Source organism: Lynx rufus, unplaced genomic scaffold (genome assembly GCF_022079265.1).
Source record: "Lynx rufus isolate CCGP_SWC_20201006 ecotype Redwood Valley unplaced genomic scaffold, mLynRuf1.p SCAF_4, whole genome shotgun sequence".
Classification (NCBI taxonomy): domain Eukaryota; kingdom Metazoa; phylum Chordata; class Mammalia; order Carnivora; family Felidae; genus Lynx; species Lynx rufus.
In genome coordinates, this window is record NW_025814856.1 from 46,230,049 (window position 1) to 46,254,760 (window position 24,712).

General features: G+C 43.0%; 1 protein-coding gene across 1 annotated transcript in view; it reads left to right on the plus strand.

Moving 5' to 3' along the window:
• Nucleotides 1-24,712, plus strand: part of ITPR1 (inositol 1,4,5-trisphosphate receptor type 1) — a 328,245-nt gene that overhangs the window by 15,188 nt on the left and 288,345 nt on the right. The window contains exons 3-4 of the mRNA XM_047094661.1: nt 7,248-7,355; nt 12,252-12,322. Of these exons, the coding sequence (XP_046950617.1) occupies nt 7,264-7,355; nt 12,252-12,322 (163 nt within the window). The 5' untranslated portion in view covers nt 7,248-7,263. The remainder of the gene's footprint in view (nt 1-7,247; nt 7,356-12,251; nt 12,323-24,712) is intronic.

Below are 24,712 nucleotides of genomic sequence, written 5' to 3' on the forward strand. Positions count from 1 at the left end.
TCTAGGATTAAGTGATACCTTAGGTAACTTCTTGGTTAATGAAAGTATTCTAATTTAGTCTCATTTCAGGAGTTGCTAACTTCTAAATTCTGAGTTGTGTGTAGGCGAAAATTGAGATTTTTTTTTTTTAGAAAAATGAATATAATGCAATTAGTTAAGTGTGTGCGGGAGAAATAGATGGGAAAAATTATAATAAGTGAGTTTTCTGGCATAGTCAAAGCTTTTAGCAAAAAGGAAAAAAAAAGGAAACTCAAAACCTATCTTAATGCTTAAAATGAAACGAATATACTTCTTTTTCAGTGAGGCTATGATTTAGCCTGTCTTCACACCGAAGTGAAAGAGGTTCTAAATATTGAATTATTCCTTTGAAGATGTTTCCACCTCATCTCCTCCTTGCCTCCCACAGGGGCCTCATTTGATGTTAGAAGTGGGAATGGAGTTGAGGTCTGACTGTCTTGGGTATGGTGAGTTTGGGGGCTGAAAAGCAACAGTACCTTGGATGACCTGTGCAAGTACTGCCCACCTCCTAGGCTTACAGAGATTGAAACATTTCTGAGACATGTTTATTCGGATGTGTTTCCAACAGTGCTGACAAAGTAAGAAGCATATATGAAGTAGAAGAATATAAGTTATAGACAGAAGTGAGTGAAGGCTTTGGAGGAAGGAAAGTGAACTTTTCCATTTCAGTCTCATTCAAAAATACAAAAATGGGTGTTTATTAAAGGCCATATATTGGGCTGAGTGCTTTGTGTGGATTATTTGTTTAACCTCTCTTGGTGACCCTGAGATAGGAAGAGTCCCTGCTCCTTTTTTTTTTTTTTTTTTTAAATGTCTGTTTATTTTTGAGAGAGAGCGCACATGCATGCATGGGGGAGGGGCAGAGAGAAGCGGGGAGACAGAATCCCAAGCAGGCTCCACACTGTCAGTGCAGAGTCTGAACTAGAACTCGAACCCATGGAACTGTGAGATCTTGACCTGAGCCGAATTCAGGAGTTGGATGCTGAACTGACTGAGCCACCCAGGCACTGCTCCTCTCTTCTTTTAATTGGTTGAGAGAGCTGAAATTCAGGAAAGTTATGTCAGTTGTCTAAGCACAAGAAGATGGAATTCAGACTCAAGTGTTCTGTTTCTAGACTTTTTGGACACAGAGGGGATGGTCACTGGGGGGGGGGTACTTTCTGCCAGAGACAGAAGTTAAAATTTTTTTTTTCTTCAGAAGTTAAAATTTTGTTTCTGGCTCCCAAATGTCCTAGAAATCTGTTGAAAAGGTCTAACAGACCTCTATTCTCTACCCTTGCTCCAACAGTGTCAACTTGATTTTCTTTAGTTTTAGGAAAACAATCACCTAAAAATAGTTTAAATTCTTTTAGGTAACAGATAAGATGACATGATTACATTGGACCCAGATGTGCTTGTCGTGTCCCAGGTGCTGTACAAGGGAAGGAAGAACTCAGCTCTCCTGTCCTCATGGGCTTGATAGTCTAGAGGTGAAGACAAGTAAATAAGCAAACCAGTAAATAAGCAATTTTAGGACAGTGGTAGTGCCCAGATAGGGTAATTAGAGTACCGAGTAGAGAAGAATGTCAGGCAGCAGTTACAGCATGTCCAAAGGCACATGGCATGTTGGGGGATCCGGGAGAATGTTCATCATGGCCAGAGGGTAAAAGGTGGGTGGGCAGTACAGCGAGACGAAGAGGCGAAGGTAGGCAAGGACCAGATCATGAGGAGTCCCAGATCTCTTTGGAATGTTTTAAGCACAGGAATGACATGGTCTGATTTATGTTTCTATAAGATCATGCTGGAAAAAAAAAAAAAAAAAGATTTTGCTGACTTATGTGTAGAATAGATTGAGGGGCAAAGAAGGATTCAGAGAGAGTCTTTATGGAGCCCATTTGTCAATGATCCTGGCTGAGGTTTGGGCGGGAGTAAAAGAGTTACAAAGAATTGGAGGATTCAAGAGAGAGACTAAAACTTAAAATCAGTAAGATTAGATGCTTCTACTTCATTACTTGCTAAATATTTACTCAGCACCTACCATGTGCTAGGGATTGGTGAGAGGAATAAAGTAGTATGCAAAACAGATCCCTCAAACCGATGTTGGCTTAAACTAGGACAGGGCGTGGGATAAGGATGAATGTATTCTAGGCCTGAGTGAAGAGCATGGGCAAAGGCCTTGTGGCAGGGATAAGGCGAGGGAAGACTGGAGGTGCCACCAGGCGTTGTGGAGGTAGATGAAGTGGGTGGGGAGGAGGAGAAACAGATTGGGGAGATAGTTGAGTTCTTTCTGGTATATTGAGGTGCTGTCAGTATCCAGGAGCTGAATCCCAGTAGTTGTTGGCCTTGAGGTACAGATTGAGGAATCCTAGAAGCCCCTGGAGCCAGTGGGGGTGGGGTGGGATAACCCAGGGCGGGTGTAGAAAAGGCAGAGAACAACAAGATTGTGAGACCACAGATGTGGAGGACTACCACCTCTGGTTTCTGTTCACCTAGGAGATCTCTGAATTTGTGTGTTTTTATTCCCGCCTTTCTTTTGAGTGGAATCAAATGTACCTTTTCCTTATACATTGCTCAGGTTTCAGTGGACAAAGAACTGAAGCTGAGCCAGTGGGCAGTGTGAGGCTCCTGAGTGTCTCACAGAGGCAGTGAGCCCCCTTTCTGTGCCCTGGTCCAGCCACCCTGGGAGAATCCTATTTTAAGAGGTACATCAGCCTGTCAGAGCAGTGCTGGGAGGTGGCGGGGTGGGGGGGGGTGCAGTAGTTGCCTGCATACATTGCACTTATTTCCTGCAGGTGTTTTGCTGACTTGTTGATGCACGTGATCTTACTGAACCTAGTGACAGCCTGTTGAGGGAGCTACTCATATTATCCCCATTTTATGGATGAGGAAAGTGAGGCTTAGGAAGATGAGAGAGCTGGCCTGAAGTCCTAGAATGACGTGGTGGCAGAGCTGGAGGTGCCTGGCAATCTGACTCTGGAGCTTCAGCTCCTGTCTGCCCTTGGGTGAGGACTGCTCTGGAGACCAGGCCATGTCTGGAATCACCCAGGATGATGATGCTCTGCAAACAGAAGCAAAGTCCTAAGGAGATCAGAGGGCGTTCACATTTTGAGAGGTTTCTGAGCATCGGGGGATAGACCAGTAGCAGATTTTCTAGGAGATTTTTTTGTGCAGGGGACACAGGAATATTTCCTAACTGGGCTTTTTGAACCTGGAACCATTTCTGGAACCATTTGAACCCTTGCCCAAACCATCTGAACCGTGAAACATTGCCAGGTATTTAAGCAGAAGCAAGGTCATCCTAGGAGTCATGGTAGGGGGATTCCGTTACTGGGCAAGAGATGGAATTACACACTTTATAGCTTCCCTCCAACCTTTATGCCATGATTCTGTATATTTGGAAAGACTACAATGCTTTGTGATTGGGAACTGAGCATAATTCCATAGAGTTCAGGTTATTTTTAATAGGTGAATTAGGGAGGATAATTATTTTCCCTAAAGTGAAATATATTGTCACAGATCATCCAGGAGTGCATTTGTTAGGATACCCACCTGATTTTTTATACGGGGATCCTTTGCTTTGCTGAGTTTAAATTTTGAAGTCCTAGAATCTTTCATTTTGACTTCATCTGACTAAAAAATAATAAATAGCCAGCATTGAGTGAAAGTCTACCAGTCTCTGTATCAGGTACTTTTCAGGCACTGCTTCATCTGTTCCTTACAATAATCCCTTGCAGTTAAGTGTTATCCTCATTTTACAGATGAAACAAAAACAGGTTTAAGTGGGCCGGATGGCAGTGTTGAGCTAATAATAATAATAGCTTGCACCCAGAAAGAAGATTGGAGCTCTGCACCTGACCATCTGAGCCTTTTCGAATATATCGTGGACCGACTCAAAGTTGATTAGCAAAGAGCCCTGGGTGTCGTTAGAGTGTTTGACCTATCAGGGTCTTGCAGATCAAGGTTGGCGCTGGCTGTTTTTGTATTAGGGGGTCCCCGGCTGGGAGCACTGGGTACTGCTGTGAGAAGTTGGCTGGCACAGATGGTCCAGGATCAGATAAAGAGACAGGTTCTCCCACCCTGTTATAAACAACAGGAAGTCTTCCAAAAGATTGCTCCCACACCCATCACTCACTGGCTGACTTTTCCCTCCAGGCTCCAGAGGCCTGTTCTGTTGACTTTCCTGGCCTTTGTTTTTCCTTCTAGGGTAGGGCTGATGATGGCCCCAGGACCTTTCCTCCCTCTCTCCCTTATCCTTCTCCTCTTCTTACACTTAACTAATGATAGATGAGGGGAGCCCTTTCCAGCTCCCAGCTTTCCAGCCAGACCAGTCCTTTTTGAGGGGACCTACTTCTTGAGGCCCTTGGGGAAGACTCTGTAGCGCCTTCCACTTCCCGTTTTTGGTTGTTTCTTTAAATTGGGGACCCCTGGCAGATTTCCCAGTTGAGGATCATTAACTATGGTGGACATACTGATCATTGTTTTCTGGGAAAACTGTAAAATATGGCTAAAGTTGACTTAGTTGTCTACTTAACAAACATGGTTAGGAAGAAGGTTAATTTCCTTTTTTCTGACTTACCAAAGTGTTGTGTGGCTATGGTAGAAAAATTAGGGAACACCGAGGTAGAAGAACTAGGAAACAGAATTGTACAGAACACAGAAATTCAGGTCTTCATAATCTTAAATTTTTTTTTTTTTCAACGTTTATTTATTTTTGCGACAGAGAGAGACAGAGCATGAATGGGGGAGGGGCAGAGAGAGAGGGAGACACAGAATCGGAAACAGGCTCCAGGCTCTGAGCCATCAGCCCAGAGCCCGACGCGGGGCTCGAACTCACGGACCGCGAGATCGTGACCTGGCTGAAGTCGGACGCTTAACTGACTGCGCCACCCAGGCGCCCCAAAGGTCTTCATAATCTTAATAAGGATGGCTGATGTTTTCGTCCATGTTCCAGGGGTCATGGTTGATGAGAAGCTCTGCTTAAGACTCTGACGTGACTTAAAACCCTGGCCTGGGGCATCTTCACCTCTCTGGATCTTGGTTTCTCCAACAATAAAATGAGAATAATAGTTGTACCCACTTCATGTGGTGGTCGTGAGGATTCAGTAAGAGAACACGTGTAAAGCCCTTAAGCACCACCGTGAGCCTGATGATGCTTGATAAATGTTAGTCATTATTATTTGCAATGGTAGCACTGCAGAACTGTGCTAGAGAAACACTGTGTTCAGACATCTATTTCAATTATCAACTGCAGGCGATACTGAGTACATCATTCCAGAACACTGAATTATGTCTGCTTCTTTCCATTAGGGACCTGGAATCTTTCAGTAAGGTAACCAGGAGGTGAGGAAAGTTGAGAAAACAGGGGTCACACTGCTATTTACTGGCCTGATCTCCACGGAGGCCAATTTGAAGGGCAAGCCCAAAAGGACAGAGTTTAGGCCCACTAGACAAGGCCTCCTTGACTGAGCACATCCCTGCTCTCCTGTATCCAGGCTTCCCCTGTGTCCTTCAGGGAGGCCAGAGTGTGAAGACACAAATTTGGTCTGGCTCAAAATTCAAACAGAACTTGATTTCCAATAATCAGTCCCAGATGTATGTTGACTTGCTGACCCCTTATGATGAGGCTTTTAAATATAAGCACATAAGGGAAATATTAAAGTCCTTAGTGTTTTCCACTTGTGCAGCTTTTTCGGGTGTTGTTTAAAACACTGGTTTGCCTTTTAGGTATAAAATAACCAGTTAGGAAGAAATAACAGACTTGATTCTGGAGAGTGGGTCTTGGCTGGCAAATTGTCCCTCTACACATGATTTGTGTGTCTTTCCACAAGGTTTACAGATGTTGGCTGTTTTTTTGGAGAATGTGTTCTCACTTGCTGTCTTTCTCAATGCATAAGTTCATGTTCAGTGAAATGTTCCTTCTCTTGCTATATCTGGGTTGTTTGGAGGGATTAGTTTTTCCTTGTAGATTCTCAAGCAGTGAACTGAGGTTATTTAACAGTTCATTTTTAGCACCTGGCACTCCTGCTAAGTAGGAGAAATGCTTACCTAGGTTTCCTGATGATCATTGCTCCATGATTTTCACCAAAAGAAAACTTGGTGCCCAGAAGGCAATTCCAGAAGAGAATACTTTTCCACGCCATTACAAGTCTTGTGGCTTTGCAGGTGAATGATTTCTAGCTGGGGAGCTGGAGTAAAGACATTGGATAAGATGCTTAAGAGGCTCTGGGTTTGGAGGAGAGATTCTGGAAAGACTCGGTTTACTCCATGCATCTACATCAGATGCCTGAGGAAGCCATGGGGTGTTAGCTGGGGTCCACACCAGCGCACTGTTTTCCCACATAACTGAGCTTGTTTTTTAAATGTCAAAATTTTTATAATTGGCTCCCACTCCTCAATATTTATGGCCCTCATGAAAGCTGTGCCTATGAGTCATGTCAATATTTTTGTTGGTGTGTGTGTGTATGTGGTGTGTGTGTGTGTGTGTGTGTAATGATTTCTGGGCTGTGGAGAGATTTCCTGGAACTTAAGAGTCTTTTCTAGGACTGCCCCTAACTAGCCATTATGTATTCCTGACCAGGGTTCTTACCTGACCTGAGCCATCTTATTCTTACCTGCAGGGTTTGGACCAGGTGCTAAGATCCTTTCTCCCCAAGTGTTTGGGTGAAGGGTAAGAAGGAAAGAAATTGAAATAGCATTTGGATGAAGTGGGTACAGTTGTTGAATTTTTAAAAGGCCACTGGAGGTTTGTGGTATTTGTTACTAGGTTTCCTTTTATTAATTTTGTTGCTTTGGTACCTCAGCACAGGCACAGCCAGACCCAAGTTTTATACCAGGTGTTTCCTTCTGACTTCACATTGCCTGAGGCAGATTGAATATGTTAATGTTTCATAAGTCAGACTTTCCAACTCCTTAATCACTGCAGAGTTGTTGGCTGACTTCCATGCAGTCTTTATATTCACTATTCATTATCGAGGGTCCTCAATTTGTAGAGTTGGATTTGGGTGTGGTTTTGTTAGAAATCAGCGTTATTGTGGTTGGAATATCCTGAAATAAATGATATATGGAAAAAAATGTTGTTGCATATGTCCTTGCTTGGCTCATTTAATTGCCTGCCTGTCACACTCTCGTTTAAATTTGACTTTTAAGTAGGGCGCTTAGGAAAGTTGAGCTAAGCCAACTCTCAGTGACTCTTTTCCCCCCTCTGAGCATTTCTTTCCTTCTAATAACGTTACATATTTTACTTTGTCTAGGCTTTTCGAGAAAGACATGTCTGACAAGATGTCTAGTTTCCTACATATTGGAGACATTTGTTCTTTGTACGCGGAAGGATCGACAAATGGATTTATTAGCACCTTGGGGTAAGAGTGCCTGATTTCTTGTGTTGCAGGTTTTGTTTAAGACCTCATAATGCCAGCTTAAAAACTGATTTTTCTAAGATAAGAATGTTACTATTTGACTTGGCTTTTCGAGGAGCATTTGGAATCATAATACCAAATCTCAGGTTAGCCAAGTTTACCTCTTACACAAAAGTACTGTTTTCTTGTCAGTTCTGGAAGAGCAAAATCTGATTAATTAGGACTCTTACAATTCAGAATTTACTATAATTTCCTATTCACATACAAGGGGGAATCATAAGGGGAAAAGTGTGAAGTGTATGGGATAAAATTTTAATACTATTTTATACAGACCTGAAAGAAATGCTTTGTAGCTTTCATAAAAACTCTTATTTTCTTTGTTTTTTAAAGTTTATTTATTTATTTGTGAGAGAGTGCGCACGCACAAGCAGGGAGGGGCAGAGAGAGAGAGAGAGGGACAGAATCCAAAGCAGACTCCAGACTCGAAGCTGTCAGCATAGAGCCCAAGAGGGGAGCCCAAGAGGGCTCAGACTCATGAACTGTGAGATCATGACCTGAGCCAAAGTTGGATCCTTAACCAAAGCCATCCAGGCACCACACAGTTGTTATTTTCAAATGCTAACTTACTTGTCATTTAAGCGAAGACTAGCATTTCTTGGATGCTTATCTCTTTTCTTTGAAGTAGAACCTTTTCCTAGTTTACTTATTTATTTATTTTCTTTTTAAATTTTTAAATATTTGTTTATTTTTGAGAGAGAGAGCATGAATAGGCTAGGGGCAGAGAGAGGGGGAGACACAGGATCTGAAACAGGCTCTGGGCTCTGCCTACAGCACAGGGGCCTGAACTCCCTAATGTGGGGCCTGAACTCCCCAAGTGCAAGATCATGACCTGAGCAAAGTGAGACGCTTAAATGACTGAGCCACCCAGGCTCCCCTAACCTTTCCTATTTTAAATTGATGTACGTATTTGAGGGGCACCTGGGTGGCTCGGTTGGTTAAGCGTCTGACTTCAGCTCAGGTCATGATCTCACAGCTTGTGAGTTCAAGCCCTGCATGGGGCTGTGTGTTGACAGCTCAGAGCCTGGAACCTGCTTCAGATTCTGTGTCTGCCTCTCTCTCTGTCCCTCTCCCGCTCACACTCACATCTCTCATAGATGAATAAACGCTAAAAAATTAAAAAAAAATAAATTGCTGTACACATTTGAAAATTACATATTGCACAAAGTTCTGTAAATAAGATTTTTGTTCTTTTGTGATTTCTTCAATTTTTACCCAACTTGTAAGAGTGTAACTACATTCCATAATGTCCTTATTGGATGATCTTCTCCCTTTTCCTCCTCCCATTGTCTGCAAGAGGAAATGAGAAGTGAAATAGCCCCAAAGGCAGAGAGAAGCAGAATGGAGAATCAAGATGGTTAACTCCAGAAGACAAAGGAATGGTCTTGATTGTCTTTGTGTAGAAAGTAGTTAGGCCCCAGGGTGGAATTGTTGAATTTGGCAGGAGCTGATCTCAAATGGGGGAAGGAAAGCCAACAGCTTCTCCAAGAACCTTATTCTTATAGCAGCCAGAACCTCTCTTTTAATAACAGCTATTATTGAAAGCATGCTTGTTCTCTGGTATTTGTGCAGAATGGATATTCTCAGGCTGTCATTCAGGTCACTCTAGCCTCAAGGAACAAGTTACTTCAGATGTAGAATCTTAGTTAGCTCAGTTGGACCTTGTTGTAGAAAATGTTTGTTTTCAAAAGTCATCTTGATCACCAAACTCACTAAGTGTTTGTCAGTTCTTACTTTTCTTAACCTCTCTACACCAGAGACCCACCCTTCACAACTTCTCTTCCGTGGCTTTTGGCTAAGAGGCCTTCCTGTTTGTGCGTCTCCAATTGCCCGTTTTCTCTTCTTGGCTGAGTCCTTCCTTTTTCTGTTCCTCATGTTTGAATCTTGGATCCTCTGCTTATTTCCCAGCGATGGTAATAAATAGGAGTAACCCCTTACAGGAGTTCTATGGATGTTTATAGCACTGTGCTCCGTACTGTATATACATCTTGCCTTTAATCCCCAAACACCTCTTTAGAGTGAGCATTATTATTATTCCTCTTTATGGAGGCAAAAACCTCTGAGCTTCTGAGAGGTGAAGTCATCTGCCCAAGGTTTCACAGCTGTGAACAACCTTGACTCCAGGACCAGTGCTCTTAGCAGTTGCCTTGAGAGGGGTAGACTTTGCATTCCCTACCTTTCCTGACAATCCGTGTTGTCAGGCAGAATCGGCTCTTCACCCTCCTCGCTGTCTGCCCACAGCTCTTACACCTGTGGATGCCTTATTAAAAACCCCAACCCCACCTTATGCCTCATCTCCTCTCTATGGCCCTGATTTCTTTTAATGGTGCCATTGCCCTTCCAGTCACCCAGGCTTACTTCCAGTTGATAGCTGAGCCCACTTGTGGCAGCCCCTGAAATCTTAGTGCTGCCTTTCCCTTTGTCCTCTTCTTCGAGAGCGTCCCTTCTTAGAATTTTTATGAGGTACGAATTCTTTGCTTTATAAGAGTTTCCCTCAAGTATTATAAACAAATTAATTATAAGGTTCCTTCTCACTTTTTCTTAAATTTTTTTTTAGTATTCATTTTTGAGACAGAGACAGAGCACAGGTGGGGAAGGGGCAGAGAGAGAGGAAGACACAGAATCTGAAGTAGGCTCTAGGCTCTGAGCTGTCATCACAGAGCCCGATGCGGGGCTGGAACCCATGAACTGTGAGATCATGACGTGAGTGGAGGTCAGACACTTAACTGACTGAGCCACCCAGGTGCCCCTCCTTCCTTTTTCTCTAATGTGAAGATGGCCCATTTTGAATTTTGGGCTCTACTACTTACCTCAGATGAGTTTTTCCTTGGTTCAAAATGGACTTGGAAAATAAAGTTTGGCCTTCTTCTTCCTTTTAATATTTGTTAACATTTATGGGGTACTAGTTGTGAATGACAGTGAATGACCACCAGCTCTTGTAGAACTTGGCATTCTAACTCCCCAGTCACATTCCATTTATACAGATGGCAGTTATCTCCCACCTGGCTCTCTTGACTCACTGAGCTTTAGAACTTGAATCGGACCTTGGAGAGTCGGGGGTGTGTGCACATGCTGTGTAGAGGTGTGCTGCAGAATCACCTGAGGAACTTGTTAAAAATAGAAGTTCTTGGGTCCCATCCCGGAACACAGCTTTAGTAGGCCTGGGTATGATAGGGACCTGGTATCAATATATTTTATAAACAAATGGAAAGTCTGATGAACATATCCCTATTTGAGAATCCTTGAGCCCAACTCTTTGAGTTTTACATATAAAGGAACTGAGACCAGGAGGAATCAAGTAATGTAGTCACAGTCAAGCTGCTAGTAGATGGCAAAGTGCCATCTTCAATTCATTTGTCTTCTGGCTTAGCCTGGGGCCCTTTCTCCTACCCCTTGTCCTTGTTTGAGAACTTGATGAGTATTTAACCCAGCTGTACATTAAATTCCAAGCCACTCCCCCAGTTCACACATTATATCAGTTCTGGTGGCATTACTGTATTTACATTCATAGGGGCTCCAGGTGGGAGTTGGAAATGTGCACATTCTGCTCGATTTTTGCATAAAAGCTCAAGCCATTGACCACACTGTTGCTCTTCTTGATGGAGAAAGGTCTTGCGTCTTAGAGCTGAGGCAAGCTGCTGGTGGGCTACTCTAGTCACTTTGATTCACCCTCTTTGATGCACCGAGCACCTTGCCTGGGCAGGAAGATGTACTAGGCTTGGGCATCTTTTGGATCGCACACATTTCTCTGCCCCCAGGGAGCTCATAGCCTCCTGCACCATTTGTGCTTCAGTCCAGTGAGGTAGGGAAGACAGGAGGAGAGGCAGGGAATGCCTGGTCCAGGACAGGCTTGGCAGGGAGACCTTCATGGAGAAGATGAGGGCTCTGAGTCAGTTTTGAAAAACGGTCCAGGAGGGGAAGTGGAATTTTGGAGGAAGCAGTGGTAAGAGAAAGGCTGGCTAATGGTACCTTGCTTTTGGGAAAAAGCAGCACAGACAAATGGAAGAAACCCTGGAAATCCATAGTATATTAGCTGGGTGCAAGTTCTGCAGTCACTTGGAAATGACCAATACTAGTGTTAGGAACTTGGATAAATCATTTAAACTTCTCACTCTCAATTTGCTCATCTGTTCAAAACACACAGTATTGTAAATAGGTTCTTCTAAAAGAATCGTGTAAGTTCGATTGGTCAGTCTGGATTTCTAAATACAGGGTCTGTATATAATTGCAGGCTGGTTATTTATAACTTTTTGTACTGTTCCCCACCTCTATTTCAATTTCCAGTAGTTCCATATGACTGTCTGCTAGCAGCTTCTCAGATGGCCTCAGGCACAGTTAGTTCCTGAATTTTGTTGTCCTTTCTCTTAGAGCCCTTGGATTGGATTCTCTTCATTAGTTTGCCTTTGTGGCTCCTGTGCTAGCCTTGAGCTCCCTAAGGGCAGGGCCTGGTTCATATTTGTCCTCACACCCCAGAGCCCAGCACTGTGCCTGGCACCAAATGGGCCCCTCATCCACCATGAGTTGAATGCACTCACCCCTTGCTATCCCTCCCGACTTCAGCATTACTGCATGTTGTGCCCAAATCCATCATGGACGTGGTTAAGGGAAAAGAGCCATAGAAAATAGGAGGTTCATGTATGCATTGCAGAAGCACAACCTGGGATTGTGGATTAGGTTTAGCTCCCTGCATGGGAAACCTCTCGTGTAAACAGCTCCCTGGCAGGAGAACATGGCCATATAAGTTTTGCACAGGAGCAGCCCTGGATGTACAATTTTTGCATAGTGCTTAGGTTTTATTTTCTTAGACTTGGCCTCATAGAATGTTTATCTTTGTCTTCACAGCCTGGTTGACGATCGTTGTGTTGTACAGCCAGAAGCTGGGGACCTTAATAATCCACCCAAGAAATTCAGAGGTAAGTTGATGACCTTCCTGGAATGGGTACCCTGCTTTAATTGAAAATTCAGCAAGTGTGTTGCTGTGTGTGTGTGTGTGTGTGTGTGTGTGTGTGCGCGCGCGTGCGCGCACGATTGCTTATGCAGATGTGAGTTTAATAAGCAGTTGTAGGTTAATTTGCTTACATTTTTTTTTAAAGTATGATTTCAAGTCCAAGCTTTGTGACCTTTTGAAAATGCATAAATAAGTTGAACGTCAAGATTGGAATGGCTTTTATTAGAGCCTTCATGTGTATATTGAATACATGTTGGTCAGTGTAAATTCAGCTTAAATGTTTACATTTGTGCAAGTATGTCCCTGAACAGGATTTATCGATCTGGTCACAAGGAACATGTGTCATTGAAGCAGATCTCGCTCTGCCTTAGGGGCTCTGGTATTTCTAGATGCTTCAACCTGGAGTGAGGAGTTCTTGATTATTGCACTTATTTTTTGAAGTAAAAGACCTCCACATGACAGCCTTACTACCAGTAGCTCCCCACCACTCCTGGCTTGCTTTCCTCTCCTCTCCTCTCCTCTCCTCTCCTCTTCTTTTCTTTTCTTTTCTTTTCTTTTCTTTTCTTTTCTTTTCTTTTCTTTCTTTTTGTTTTTGAATGTTTATTTTTGAGAGAGAGAGTGCGAGCAGGGGAAGGGCAGAGAGAGACTGAGGCAAAGAATCCGAAGTAGGCTCCAGGCTCTGAGCTGTCAGCATAGAACCCAATGTGGGACTTGAAGTCATAAACCACGAGATCATGACCTGAGCCTAAATTAGACACTTAACTAATTGAGCCTCCCAGGTACCCCCTGGCTTTTTAAGCCTCTTACATTTGTTATTTTCCTCCCAAGGTAGTTTACTTTTATTCCAGAAGGTGTTTAAAATATAATTGGTATGTTAAGATGATAAACATTTTGTTTTTCTTTCTTGTTTTTGTGGTTTGTAGTTCTCAACTCTAGCTGCATAGAAATATCTGGGAGAGATGTACAATTAAACGGATACTTAGGGCCCTGCTCCAGACCAATCAAATGAATCTTGGAAGGTTGTGGCCTGGGCACGGGCATTTTTTTAAGCTTTCCAAGTGATTTCTTTACATTTATTTTGAGAGAGAGAGAGCGCGTGCGTGCACGCATGACAGCGTGTGTGTGTGTGTGTGTGTGTGTGTGAGAAAGAGAGAGAGAGAGAGAGAGAGCAAGAGTGAGCACGAGCGGGGGAGGGGAAGAGACAGAGACAGAGAGACTGACTACCAAGTAGGCTCCACGCTGTCAGTGCAGAGTCTGATGCAGGGCTCTAACTCATGAACTGTGAGATGATGAGCTGAGATCAAGAGTGAGGTGCTTAACCGAATGAACCACCCAGGTGCCCCCACAAGTGTTTTTTTTTTTTTTTTTAATGATGAACTGGGGTTGGGGCTCCTGGATGGGTCAGTCGCTTGAGTGTCTAACTTCAGTACAGGTCATGATCCGAAGGCTTTTGAGTTCTAGCCCCACATCAGACTCTGCTGACAGCTCAGCTTGGAGCCTGCTTGGATTCGGTGTGTCCCTCTCTCTCTCTGCTCCTCCCCTGCTTGTGCTCTGTTGGTCTGTCTGTCTGTCTCTCTCAAAAATAAATAAACATTAAAAAAAATACTGACCTTGGGTTGAGAACCCATTGGGTCCCTATTTGACTCTTGGCCTTGATCCCAAAGGGCTCAGACCTTGCCATTTTCAGGTTACATCATTTGAGTTATGAGTTCTTATTATTGGTAGATGTAGAAACTGTAGTGATATAGCAACTGTTTGGATAAAAGCTAAAGGACTTAGAATAAAATAGAAGGCAGACGTTCAGATGGAGAGAAGGATTTAGAGATGTTTAGTGTTGAGCTGCCTCCAGTTGGCATGAGACTATCAGGAGAATGTTTTCACCTGGGAGGTTGGGGGGCAGGAGGGAAGACTATTGAAAAAAAATTGTTGGCATATGCCCCTGTGACAGGATCCTGAGGCAGCTCTGGCCTCAGTGGCCTTTTATTTTCAACCCTTCATCCATGACTTTTTCAGAACAGAATCCTGAATGTAGCAGAAATGAAAGATTTGATCTAATAGTCATAAGCCAGTTACTTATAGGAATAATTCTCTACACTGAATAATAAAATATGCCTCAGTTTGTCTTTTAACAGGGTCAAGCTCAGTGGACTCAGTGCCAGGTGCTGTGCTAAGGGCTTTGCTAAATGTTTAGCTCCTGGATTGGTCTGTCTGCCCTGTGAGAGGACTGAAGCCCTCTATGGTTGACGTTAAGTATCTTGTCTGGGGTCACATACCTGGGGATGGATGGAGTAGGAGCTGTAGTTCTCAACTTTGGCTGCACAGTCAGTTGTGGGACTTTGAAAAGTAATAATGTCTGAGTCCCACACTCAGGGATTCTCATTTAATTTGGCATTATTATTATTATTATTATTATTATTATTTTTTTTTTTTTTAAAAGCTTCCCGGGTGATTCTCCTGTGTAGCCAGGGTCAAGAACCACTGCTAATGTAGCCTAGGCTATAAACCACTGGCTTTATTACTTAAGGGTGAGCTGGTTGAAGTGTGGCTTTGCAGTTGGAGCCAAATGCAGGGAGCTCATTGCTAGTGTGAGCTCTATCCCACTCTGCACGCAGGCCGTGATAGCTGGGAAAGGAACCTTGAGAAAGATGTTAATGCCTTGCACAAATTTAACCAGTGGCTATTTGAATATAGGTTTAGAATGTTAAATAGGACCATACCCACAGGAAGTCAGAAGACATATTTGTTTTCCTGGCACTAGGGTAAAAGTGCTTGTGCTTAGATATGTATCTGGTGGCCAATTTGAAGGGGCTGTTTGGAGATAAAAATGACAATCTGATAGAGGCCACTTGGAAAGAACCGAACTTTGTTTATGGCCTGGCCTGGTTCTACAGGTAGTCACATGACAGCAACTTGATAAGTTGACTACTTTTCCTCATAAATTAAAAATAAAGGTTTCTAGGTTGTGAGGTGCTTTGCACTTGTGGGAAAATCCGGTTCAAAACAAGCTTTGCTGCAGGCTTTTCAAATGTGGGTCAGGACTGCCTGAATTCCTCTTGCTGCACTGGAGGGCCCCTGCACGCAGGTGAGGGGCCCAGGCAGAGTGCCAGGAAGATCTCCTCCACCTTGGAGTCTGGGCGAGGATTTAAACACTTTCCAAAGCAGCCCTTCAATTCTGGTGCAGCATTCTTTGAAAAAAGATTTTTTTTTTTTCCCCTAAAATGAAGAAACAGATTTCTCTTTTGGAAGGGATTATTGCCTTTCCAAATACAAGTGCTTTTTGAAGTTGAAGCCATTTTGATGTTTAGAAATTGTGCATAGGGCATTTGGGCAATTTGGAGGCATTTCTAGTCCATTTCCTTGCCGTGCCATTACACCGTGGAGTTTAACAAACACATATGGAAAAGTGAGATGCTGGCAAGCAGCCGGATGGGATGATGGAGTCTTTATCTGAGCAATCAGCAGAGCTACATTTAGTCATTCGGATTTGTTGTTGCTTCCATTGTTTCCTTGCCAAGTTATTTCCTATATTGAGAACCATCATAACCTGTTCTTAAGTAAATGGAAACCAAAGGCCTATTTATGTAATGCTCCCTGTGGCTTCTGACTTGGGGTTTTTAATTTTGTGGGCTCCTCTTAAAGTCTGCTACTCTAGTGATTAATATTATAGGCCCTAGGATCAGGCTTTCTGGGTTCACATCCACGTTCTAATTCTTAGCTGTGTGACCCTGGACAAAATGTTTAAGCTTGGTTTTCTGTGAAGCTTGGTTTTCTCATCTGTAAAATGGGAGATTATATGAGTCGGTACCTCATACGGTTACTGTGAAGATTAAGTGTGTGTTTCAAATTTAGCAGTGACGGAGCCTGCCCTTGAGTTAAGGACAGAGTAAGCTTTATTTACTCCTATCTTTTCATTCCTGGTACTTCTTACAGAGGTTAGTGCTCATAAATGTTGGCAGAAGGGCATCCTATATATGAATCCTTTAACGATATGAAAATAATTATTGTTTGTCTTTTTGTGTTTAAATGCTTTTGTGAGTAGGGGTTTGCACAGGGACCCAATGGCTTAGGTTTGAGTCCCAGGGTTCCTGTATGCAAGCTAAGTGACCTTGATAGATTACTTAATTTTTCTAAGCTTGTTTCCTCACCTATAATATGGGGGAAGAGAATTCCTTCCCTTTAAAGGTAATAGGATCGATGATAATAAGGGTAAAGAACCAGTCAGAGTACTTGGTTGATACCTAAGACCTGCTCAGTGACTGATAGCTGTTATTTTTCGTAGTAGATGCAAAAGAATTAAAATCTTGATACACTTGCTTCTTCCTGATAGGTAAAAGTACATTACCAAGTAAATTGCTTTTGTGGTGATTCCCTTGAATATATCTCCTGCCCGGAACTTCATCAGTAGGAAGAAAGGATTGGGTGCACATCTGTTTCATGAAAATTTTACAAGCTTCTTTGATTATCCAAAAGAATTTTGGACAATATCCCTTGTCCTCTAGGTGATGAGAAGAGCTGAAAAGTAGAATAATTCAGTTACTTTAGCCCTTTAGTTAATATAGTACCATTTTAAAGTGGAAGTGTCCATGGCAAGTAAGACAGAATCTCTTTTCTTGCTGGTTTGTGTTGGCTTTGCCTGTGATCTTGAAAGAAGGAAGACAAACATTAGATTGAAACCGGCAATAGAAACTTTGTGGTTAGAGAATTCCTTTCTTGAGATGATGTTTTCCTCTTCCACCCCCACCCACCCCTTCCCCCTACTAAATATAACAGCATCTTCTCTAAAGAAAAAAAGGAAGTTAACTACCATTCTTATTTTGATCCTACAATCTTTACTGTTTTAAATGTAACCTCCAGGGGTGTTGGAGGAGCAACAAGGTCTGGGGTTTTCCGGAAATAAGATAGGTGTTAGTATTGAACACGCTATTTATTGTGTAATCTGCTTTTTCAGAATGGGGCAATGGTAAAGTTCTTACCCTCAAAACTTGATCTTCTCCATTCAGTTCAAGAGGCCAATCTTTTTTTTTTTTTTTTTTTAACGTTTATTTTCGAGAGAGAGAGAGACAGACAAAGTGCAAGCAGGGGAGGGGCAGAGAGAGAGGGAGACACAGAATCTGAAGCAGGCTCCAGCCTCTGAGCTGTCAGCACAGAGCCCGATGAGGGGCTTGAACTGACAAACTGTGAGATCATGACCTGAGTCGAAGTTGGACACTTAACCAACTGAATCACCCAGGCGCCCCTTGACTTAATGTGTTTTTAACTACATCCAGGACAAGTTATCTTCGGGTATATTGTATATATGCATATGTGGGATATGCAACATGTTACCTACAGCTTGATGTGAGTCCTGTCTGTATTGAGAGCGAAGGTCTGGTCTGAGCAGGTATAACCTGATTCCTGGGCATCTCCAAGTTGACTGACAGCTCTAGATTGCTCAGCAAGTGTCCTGCTTAGCAGTGAAAGCCTGGAATCACAGTCTCCAGATCATACTGGGAAGAAGTCTATGTTGCTTGGCTATGACAAGCCAGTCTTGGACCTAAAGCTTGGCCATGAATTTGAAGGTCAGGCTTGTGGCCTTGTCACATTTACTGTTGTTTTCCACAGTCCCAGTGTGCTTGCACTGTGCCAGCCCACCTGTTAGGGGAGTTGTGGACTTAGGATGTCTTGATGGAGAGAAAGTGGTTTCATATCACACGTCACCCCCCAGTGGTTTTGAAAGGGGCTTGAAATAAGAATGGCATTTTTCATGGTCGGGTGATAAGTATTTAAGTAGCAGTGACCCGCTTACCTGATCATTGTTTACCTGTGTTTAGGTGGAGGTAGGCAGTGGTTCTTAGCCCTTGTGGGAAAACTAAGACTGAAGTAAAGAGCATCATCTTATCTGAGAGCCAGTTTCCAGACCAGTATCTGCTGCCAACTGCTATGGTAATTTGAGGCAGTCATTCCCTCTCTGCAGGCCTCAGTTTTTCTATCTGTTAAGTGGAATGTAGGCAAAGTGACTTCCAAGATCTCTTTCAGCTCAGAACTTTGTGATTGGTGCCAGAAACAAGCCAGTTAACATTTCACAAGAGAGCATTGATGTTCAGGAGTCTGGTGCTGTCCAGAAGTAGGTTTTTATTTCTTTGGGATTGCAGATATCCTTTGATCAGATACGACAAAAGGATGGAAACAGCCAGGCCTTACTCTGAGGCCAGATGGGGACACAGCCCGGTCTTGGGTCACAAAGGTCTCTGGACTAGGGTGACCATAACAAACTCACTGGCTTAGCTTTCTTTCAAACCACCCTCCTTTGCTGCACGTTGCCTTAATTGTTGCTAGGCAACATTTTTTTTTTTCTTTTGGCAAAGCATTGAAGGAATGAACCCATATCTTAGTTTTAAATACCCACATGCAAAGGGGAAGGCCTAACTTAAAATTTGTTTGTTCTTTTGATTCTAATCCATGATGGGCCTCTCACAGTGGGGGTAAAGGACTTAGTTTCTGCCTGTCTTGTAAAATAAGGCAGAAAAACCCTTCTACTTGAGGTGCTTGTCAAGTATATATGCTTTGAGGCATATTGAAGGTTTTGGGTGTGCATGCGCCTTTGTGGAGCTGCTTTGTAGGAAAGTCGCTTTTGTGTTCACAAAATCAATTCAAATTTAATAAAAAGATTAGTAGGTTTTTTATAATCTTCATTTCAGATTTACCAGCTTATCTCAATCTTGCACCAACAGACTCCATTCAAAGGGAACAACACTGTAATTTAAATCCATTCCCCAGGCAACATAGAATGCTCACAGTGTGTCACACATTCACTGGGATGATGCCTGCTGCTTGATTATGCTGGAGTCCCACACACTGCTGCATGTGTCCCTCACTGGATTTCTGCCTACTTGCTCAAAGCTTTGAGCTGCTTGTCTGAAGGCTCTGGGGCATCCTGCACATGGGCACAAGAGAGCTTGTGCTTACTCTGATGCCCTGGATTGCTTCCTATGTGACTATCTGAGTGACGCATGGAAATTAGACCTCGGACCCGTGTTTTTATATTCGTTTACACGTAATAATTGATTTACTAATGGAGAACAGCTTTCAGCTCCAATGCAGAAAACACTTGCATTGCAATGGGAATGTTGACCTTGTCATGTAATTCAATCTCAATATTGCTGTTGTGGCTTCCTCCATTGAGGGCAAAATTGATTGGGACAGCAGGCAAGTGTAATGGGGTCATATTGTCACACTGTTACATGGTTTTCCTGAAAGTACAACATAGTGGTTGATGAAAGACTTTTTCTTAAGGGAAAGGCTTTTATTATCCTGTCTTCAGAGCATTGATGAAGATATGTGGTGAATCACTTGAGCTTAAGATAACTCATCTTTCTTTCTTTCTTTCTTTCTTTCTTTCTTTCTTTCTTTCTTTCTTTCTTTCTTTCTTTCTTTCTTTTTTGACAGATACGGAAATTAGATTTAGGAAAACTCCTGGGGTCAAAGAAAAATTCTGTATCAAAATTGGTATTGGGACACAGTCTGGGTTTCCACACACACTATCTTTTAGGCTGCTGTGTTTGGGCCATAGATTTAAGAAGCATTTTTTTTCCCCATTACCTTCTATATTTAATGGTATTGTCTTTTCTGTAAATAAGAGTGAATAGCTTGTATAGTGCATATGTACATTAATTAGCTCAATCTATTTAATTTATATCATTACCTTTATATGCATTAATCTGTTTGACCCTCGTAATAACCCCATAAGGCAGCTATAGTTAACCTTCTACAGGTGAGGGAGCTGAAGCACAATGTGTTGAATGTCTGGTCCAGGATTAGCTAGGTAGAAGTTCGCATACCCAGGCTTTGAACCCAGACAATCTGATATCAGAAACCCCCCCTAATACCTACCGTAAACTGTTTTTAGAAGGGAACCAGTCTTTGGGGCACCTGGGTGGCTCAGTCAGTTAAGTGTCCGACTTCAGCTTAGGTCATGATCTCACAGTTCCTGGGTTCAGGCCCCGCATCGGGCTCTGTGCTGACAGCTCAGAACCTGGAGCCTGCTTCAGATTCTGTGTCTCCCTCTCTCTGCCCCTCCCTCCCCCACGTGTGCACGCTCTCTCTCTCTCTCTCTCTCTCTCTCTCAAAAATAAATAAAATGTAAGGAAAAAAAAATTTAGAAGGGGACCAGTCTTCAAATATTCCTTCACTAAATTGCTGATTTCTTGCTCAGGTTCCTCCTCTATTACCCCAAAATAAGTCCTTCTGAGATGAGCTGACAGGAACAAATGTCTACATACTAGAGGTACTAGCTACCTGCCTGCTTAACAACCTGGACTATAATATTTATCACAGCTGTTTTCTATTTTTGTCTCCATAGCTAGATTTTGGAGCACCTGGAGGGACCACATCTTACCCTGCACTTCTGGCCCAGTGCCTGGTGTAATGTCGGTCCTTTTTTCAAAGCTGGTTGGGGAAGAATTCATGTTTTTTCCTGAAAAGGTTTTCACTTTTCCCATTGCTACCAGTGTTTCTGCTAGTGACATTTTAGGTCAACAAGTGATTTTTTTTTTTTTTTTTTTTTTTTTTTACAGGGGTGCCTTATACTGTTTTATCACCTCTCTCCACATTACCTGAGTCTGGTCTTCTGAAAAGATTTTTTTTTTATAGTTGACTTGTCTTCTCCTGGAGTAGTGGACTGGCCTTACCTTCTGAGCGTACTTTCTCTTTGACCCCCAGTGTTTGATCTCTTTTCTCTCTCTGATGCCTATGGTTTTGAGATTCCTTGCCTTCACTAAATTCATGATCAAGAAAAAGATGTGGTTAAAGATCTTCCTCTTTTGTGCCTGGCCTCTTGGTAGGCTCATGGCCTACTTTTCTTCTTGACTGTTGAAACACCCCTGTGGTGTGGTAGGTGGTATTTATCCTCATTTTACAGTTGGGCACCCCAAGCCCAGAAAGGACCTGTAATCAAGCTAGACTCAGGATTTGAACCCACATCTGGAGGGCTAGAAAGTCTCCACTGAACCACTCCAGTGAATAGATCTGTGCTGCTCAGGAAACATTTGGGGCCTCTTACCAAGTCCTGGGTTCCACATTTAAGAGGCATATTGCTCAGTGGGAATAAAGCTCAAGGAGGAGTAACTAGGAGGAAGGGTCACAAAATGATTGCATTCATGTTGCCCAATGAGTAATGGAGGAAACTTAAGACATTTTAGACCAGCTTAAGAATTTCTCACCTAAGCTCCTACAATGACCTCCTTGCTTGTTGCTGCATTTCCCTCTTTGCCTGTTTTGAATGTGGGGGCCCCCCACTCTGATGCAGTGTTGCCTGCAGCCAGAGGAATCTGTGCAAATCTGATGGTGTCATTGGCTGGGTGGAGCCCTGGGTTGTTCCCTAGTTGTGCTTAGGATATACGACATACTTCCAGGGTTCACAGGGCCCTGCATGAGTCACTCTGCTTACCTCTCAGCCTCATCTGCAGTCCCACGCTACGTCCTGTGCTCCCGCCAAACTGATTTATTTCTTCCTGGCAGTCACTGTGCTTGCTCTACCCTCTGGGCCTTTGCATGCCCTTTTTCTTCTCGCTGAAATGATCTCCCCATCTCTGTCCTTCCTCTTGGGTTCCCCAGTCCCCCTAATGCCCACCCATCCTTCAGACCTCATACATTCCCTCTGAAGTATCTTCACTGGCCTCTTGTGTGCACTTAAGCTGCTCCTCCTTTTCAAAGACTCTGAAGCCAGACTTCTTGGGTTTGACTTTCACCTCTGCGTTTTGCTGATCATGTCCCCTTGGACCCATTACGTACCCTCTCAGTACCTCTGTTTCCTCATCTTGAAAATGGGGCTATGATTCTATGTGTCTCCTAGTGTATTGGGGAGGATCAAAGGAGCCAGTCCATGTTAAGTACTTAAAGGAGCAGCTGGCCTCTATTACATGCTCTAAAACTCTTTGCTGTTATTGCTGGTTTATGACTTCACTCCTACCCAGCTCTATCTTAACTGAGGTTAGGAATGAGGCCTGTCTCCCCTAAGGTTTTGCACAGGTCCTGGCCTATAGTAGGCTCTTAGATATTTGTAGAATAAATGAAAAGAGCCCTCTAAGGCATTGCTTCTGAAACTTGAATGTGTATAGAATCCACTAGGGGATCTTGTTAAAAATGCAGATTCTGATTGTGTAGGTCTGGGGTGAGGCCTGAGATTGTACCATTTCTGAGTGGCTGCCATTCTCTTGCAAGGCTCTAAGGACCAGTTGTCAATCTTCCCTTAATTTAGGGCTGTCATATGGAAGACGGATGTCCTGAGCTCAGAACAATAATAGAGAATTAGGGCCAGCAGATAAAAGTGACCAGAGTCAGAGTTTCGGATTTAAGGAACTTGCTTCTGATTATAAGTGCCAAACAATTGCTCAAGGAAGAGGCCTGCTTCAAATGATTGAGTTTCCTCTCATTCAAAGGGGACTAGCCATTTGTCAGGGATTTTGAAGAGGGAATTTCATTTTGGGGACAGAGGTTAGGTAGATGATCCCATTTGACCATAAGTGTCTGTTTTCCCACCAAAGAACCCAGCTGTTTTTTCTGTTTTGCTTCCTGTGGAAGCCTTGTGGTTGGGGGCGTTGGGTCAGCAAACAGCTGGGGAGAGGACAGATACACTCTCCAAGTGAGGAACTCTCAGGGATCCAATGTGTTCAGTCCAACCAGCAGATAACATTGCAAAGTAGTGGAAAGATGAAATTATTGAATATTGGAAAAGGTGAATGAATACAAAAACCAAAAATCTGAGTTAAAGTCCTGCAGAATCTGATTTTAATGACTGTGAGGTATGGTGGGGAGGCCATGGAAGGTAGTGGTTAGGAGGGCTGGCTCTGGAGTCAGAGGTGGGGTCAAGTTCCTACTCTACCTCTTAATTAGCTGAGTGACCATGGGCAATGACTTAATCTCTCTAAACCTTACTTCTCCAGCTGGTTACTATGGTTAATAATAGTATGGAACTGATTGAATTATTTTAGGCTGATGTGGTGTGTGCATATAGCAGAGTTAGCAACATGCTGAGCACAACCTAAGCACTCTGGAAGTGGTAGTCAAGTAGCTGTCATGACTAAATCTGCAATTAGCAGCTCTCAGGACATTTTTTATGAAGATCACACCTAGCCCTTGCCTTGTTTAACCATGATATGTTTGTTTTAAAATTTGAGTATGTGGATTATACAAAGGTATCTACAACCACACTTTGACCTTTCTGAATTTCTTAGATTTTTATTGGCTTTGCCTCATAATCAAGAAGGAGCTCTAGAGCTTGTGACCTTTTGAAGGGAAGCCATGAGGCCTTTTTTTCCTACTTGCACAAGCCTTGACCAGAGCTTCGGTTACTGATGGCGCATTTGCTCCAGATGGTAATCCTGCCTTATGTATAAAATTACAAGGCTAGCTGGGAGAGGAAGTTGTGTTTATCTTAACCCAAGCAGCAGGCATTCCAGCCACTCTTGACAGACAGGAGGAAGATATTGCCAATCTGCTGTTTTCCTGAAAGTCCTCTACCCCCACCCCCATGTGTTGTAAGTTTGGAGGGGTTCTTGCCAGTTAGCCTGCAGAGTGACATTCTCCCTGTCTTTGAGGACAGTTTAATTCTGAGCAGAAGGGGTGAACCACTGGCTGCTTCCTTGGTCCTGTCAGCCAAGGCAGAGGAACCTCTAAGGCGAGAGGCCAGCATGACTCCTATAGAAGGCAAAAACTGTGCTTGTGTCCATGGGCACTGGTTTGGGGAAATAAGTAGAAAGTGGCCATAGGTGTGGGGAGAAGAATTTGTCCCTTCAAAGACTCAGTGTTTTTTTCCTTTACAAAGCAATAGCTGGAGATCAGTGCAGGAAAAACTCCAATTTGAGCAGTTGTAATAATTGAGAAAATAAATTGGGCAATTATTCCTCTTTTTTTAAATTTTAAAAGTTCCTTTTTTCATCTGGTATTTTTCCGGGTACATTTGAGTTCCAATTTGGGTGCTTCTGAAATGTCTTGATGTTTTGTGCTGCTAAAATTACATGTGTCTAAAAATGTTATCAGTGATGACACTTCTATATAAGCTCACTTGGACTTATGCTAGCAAATTTCTGTGACTGAGGTCCTCCCCCCTCCCCCCAACCATTCCCAGGAACATAGCATTTCAGGTAGAAGTAAGAAATAGAATAATCCAGCCTAGGTCTAGCCGTCTAGTGGAGGCCTATCTCTGGAGAACTTTGCCTCAGTTTTGTCGACAAAGAATACTGGAGTTTTGTTGCCATAGTTTCAGTGAAAAATTTGACCTTAGCTACAATAACATACAGTTAGAAAGAACTAGCTAATCGGTTTTCTAAAATTAGTGTTCTCTAGTACATAAACCAGTAGGAACAGAGTATTTAATTAA